Source organism: Sitodiplosis mosellana, unplaced genomic scaffold, assembly GCF_009176505.1.
Source record: "Sitodiplosis mosellana isolate CC-2019 unplaced genomic scaffold, AAFC_SMos_1.0 Smas_scaffold_2722, whole genome shotgun sequence".
NCBI classification, from domain to species: Eukaryota; Metazoa; Arthropoda; class Insecta; order Diptera; family Cecidomyiidae; genus Sitodiplosis; species Sitodiplosis mosellana.
In genome coordinates, this window is record NW_022597964.1 from 279 (window position 1) to 3,631 (window position 3,353).

General features: G+C 32.7%; 1 protein-coding gene across 2 annotated transcripts; it reads left to right on the top strand.

The window, feature by feature from the left end:
• Nucleotides 1-753: 753 nt before the first annotated feature.
• Nucleotides 754-3,183, top strand: LOC129571525 (E3 ubiquitin-protein ligase rnf146-like). 2 transcript variants are annotated; one of them, XM_055451331.1, is made up of 9 exons: nt 755-1,020; nt 1,174-1,300; nt 1,528-1,569; nt 1,630-1,724; nt 1,814-1,967; nt 2,044-2,208; nt 2,308-2,356; nt 2,429-2,625; nt 2,699-3,183. In XM_055451331.1, exons 2-9 carry the CDS (start codon nt 1,264-1,266, stop codon nt 3,061-3,063), a joined length of 1,104 nt encoding a protein of 367 aa, XP_055307306.1. In that variant the 5' UTR covers nt 755-1,020; nt 1,174-1,263; the 3' UTR covers nt 3,064-3,183. The 2 variants fall into 2 exon arrangements, with proteins under 2 accessions (XP_055307307.1, XP_055307306.1); XM_055451332.1 differs by having other exon boundaries at nt 754-1,300; nt 1,531-1,569.
• Nucleotides 3,184-3,353: the final 170 nt, after the last annotated feature.

The following is a 3,353-nucleotide window of genomic DNA, read 5'->3' on the forward strand; positions in this document are numbered from 1 at the left end:
CGTCATCACATTGTTCAACGCTTCTACTGGCCTTTCCTTTTTCGCACGTTTAAGTTAGGCGTTTTTTGGACCGTTGACAATCGGCTTTCATTAGACATTTTCATGTTTGGTTATTTGCTTATTCATAAATTGGGTTATTCTTTTGTCGAAAACCAATATTTATGTCAAATCAAACTATACCCCAAATTGTATAAAAATAAAAAAATCAGGTTTTTCATGACTCTTGGAGTCATTTTCCTGCAAAAACAAATATTCTGACAGTTTTTTTTGCGGTGTTAATATAAAAATTAATACACTAAATCACTTCCAAAGAAAAACAAACGCAAACAAATATAAATTGAGATACCTTTGTCCATAATCACATCGGCCGGAAGCGAGTCTTTAATGATTTTAGTAATGTTTGAATTGGGTAAATTTAGATCTTGAATGCGTTCTACCATTTTTTCTTTCGAAAATAAAGATGAACAGAAATTAGGAAAAAGTTTAGATTCTTTCTGGATTGGTTATACGAAATAAGTTGTTAGTTTGTTGTAAACGCCAAAACAGTTGTGACACATGTCACAGTTTGTGTTCCTAGTTTAGCAGGGTTGTCCAAACAAACAAATTTCAAAACATTGTATACGTCAAAAACAAAAAATTCTCGAAAAACAGTGTAATGAAACAAATGAAACAAACGAAACAAAGGTTATGAAAATCATACATTTCTTTTAAAAGGCGATCACTGCGAATATTTCAAATATCAAATATGTTAAACAACATTTTATATATATAAAATATAAATATATACATATATATATCGAAACTGTTGACTATCGTATATTACAAATAGTAGGAATATCTTGAAGTACACTTGTGTTTGTGTTTTGATGCTATGGTGTGGTGGGAAAGAAGAGCAACAAGAAACTAATACATTAAAGTTAGACCGCGTTCTCGATATCATAGTAATATTTTTTGTGAACACTTTTGAAACTGTGTGTAGCAAAATTTATTTTTTTTTCGTATAAATTTTATGCACCAAAGGTGAAAGGCTAAATCATAAACTGAGTTTTGCTATCATTGATATTTTTTTGTGAGGTTTCCAAAGTTTTTCGCTTTTAATAATATGTAGGATGTAATTAAAGCAAGCGTTTGATCTCGTTTAAAAGTAGATGAAAAAAATTATAATAATTTTAGTTGTTGGGAAAAGTGTTGCCTATAAATAGGAATTAATCAACACCTCTTTAAAGCAAAGATAAACAAAGAGAGTTTTTCAGGCGAAAAAAAATGGCCAACGCTAGCATTTACGAAGTCGATGAAAAAGGTACTTGTCCATGTTTTACGTTTATGAAAGTTATACGTTTTTTCTTCATAACTTACTTTCACGAAATGATTAACAACAAAACTCTCATAATACAATTATATATATATATATATATATAATATACATAACATATATGTATATATGTATATATATTACATCTTTTTATTCATTTTCTAAAACTCTATTCTGCTTGGTGCTGCGCTGTAACCTTGAATGAATTTTGACAGTAGGTCAACAACATACAGCAGATGACAAATCAAACACGAATGGTAAATATTTGCGTTCATTGCATTTAGAATGGTCCAATGATTTTCAATCATCAATTTCAGAATTCGAGATGATGGAATGTCCCGTATGTTTGCAACTTTGTGTACATCCATCCAAGTTGCCATGTGGACACATCTTTTGTTTTTTATGCGTTAAGGTACAGATTTTATACCTTGTTTTATACACTCGAAAATAAATCGTTCAGTTTTAAGTGAGTGGAATCTAAGTGCTTTTTAAACAATTTAGGGTTTGAAAAACCGTCGATGTGCGATGTGCCGCGCCGAATTTTCTAGCGAATTTCTAGACCATCCACAGTTATTGTTGCCCATCAGCACGACGCCGACTTTAACAAGTAGCTCTGAACAAAATAAGTATCAATGGTTTTACAAGGGGCATAACGGTTGGTAGTATTGTTCTTATTCTATTTTAATGGGATACAAAATGAAAAAAATACAATATTTTTGTGATTTCTTCAGGTTGGTGGCAATACGACGAGCGAACATGCCAAGAAATCGAAGATGCATATAAAAAGGCACAAAAACAATGTACGATTTTGGTCGCTGGAAACTTGTACATTGTGGATTTCGATCAAATGCTACAAAAACGCCAGACTGACCCATCCCGAAAACGACAAGTAAAAAGTATGACATTATATATACAATGTTGAACAAACATTGTTTTACAATGGTAATTTACTAATTACTAATTTTCTTCATAAATAATGTTAACATTTAATAAAGGAGACTTGGCAACAATTCCAATAAAAGGTGTAGCTGGGTTGCGTCTTTGGTATGATATGAGAGAGATAAGACTATTCGTCAATTTTACAGAACTTTAACCAATTGTTATATATTTATTTAGGAACACTGGAGATCCAAATCTAAACGTTAATAGTTCCACTGAAAATGTAAACAGCAATAGTAATTTAGTCGCAACGATTGCAGCTACGGAGGCAGCAATTCGAATTGCAAGTGATATTATCGACTCAACACTGGCACATGTAGACGATCACACAGCAGATCATCAAAATGACAATTCTGGGCGCTCTCTGCCTTTAGGTTTATAATATTTCTAGAAAATTCCTTTATTAAATTCCTCCGTTAAAATATAACCTTTTCTACCAATGAACAGATTCCGTTGTGGTGACCAGTGGTGGTGCACCAAATGAACAAACAAGTGAATATAACATAGCAAACAGTGAAAGCAGTAGTAGCAGTAGCATTAACAACACTAGTCGTGATATGCTTGATGAAATTGAGGAAACCTTCAACATAACCAATCCATCATCGATTAACACTTCATTCAGGCCAACGTCTGATTTCTTCTCTTCGACTCTGAATGAGTTTCGTAATTTAACACTTAATAATATTGCTGACGATTCATCTGATGACAATGGTGACGATTACGACGATGATGATGACGACGACGATGACGATGATACGGCTCACTTTGAGGACAACAGACATTTCGTCGAAAGTCAAAGTCTACAGAACTGATTATATATTTGAACTGCAAATGCACTTACTACCATACTTTGAACATGTTCACACACATTTTATTTCATAGATTTGGCAGATTAATAAAAAAATGTCAGTTACCCATCTAACAATTATAAACCATGCATTATTTTAGTGGGCAGCTCTTGCCCATTTGGGCAGTTCTAAATCCCAAATGGGCAGCTCAAAACTCAAAAATGGGCAGTGTTTTACTTAAATTTTCTTGAAAATGGGCAGCTCTAAGCAGCTCAAAACTCAAAAATGGGCAGTGTTTTACTTAAATTTTCTTG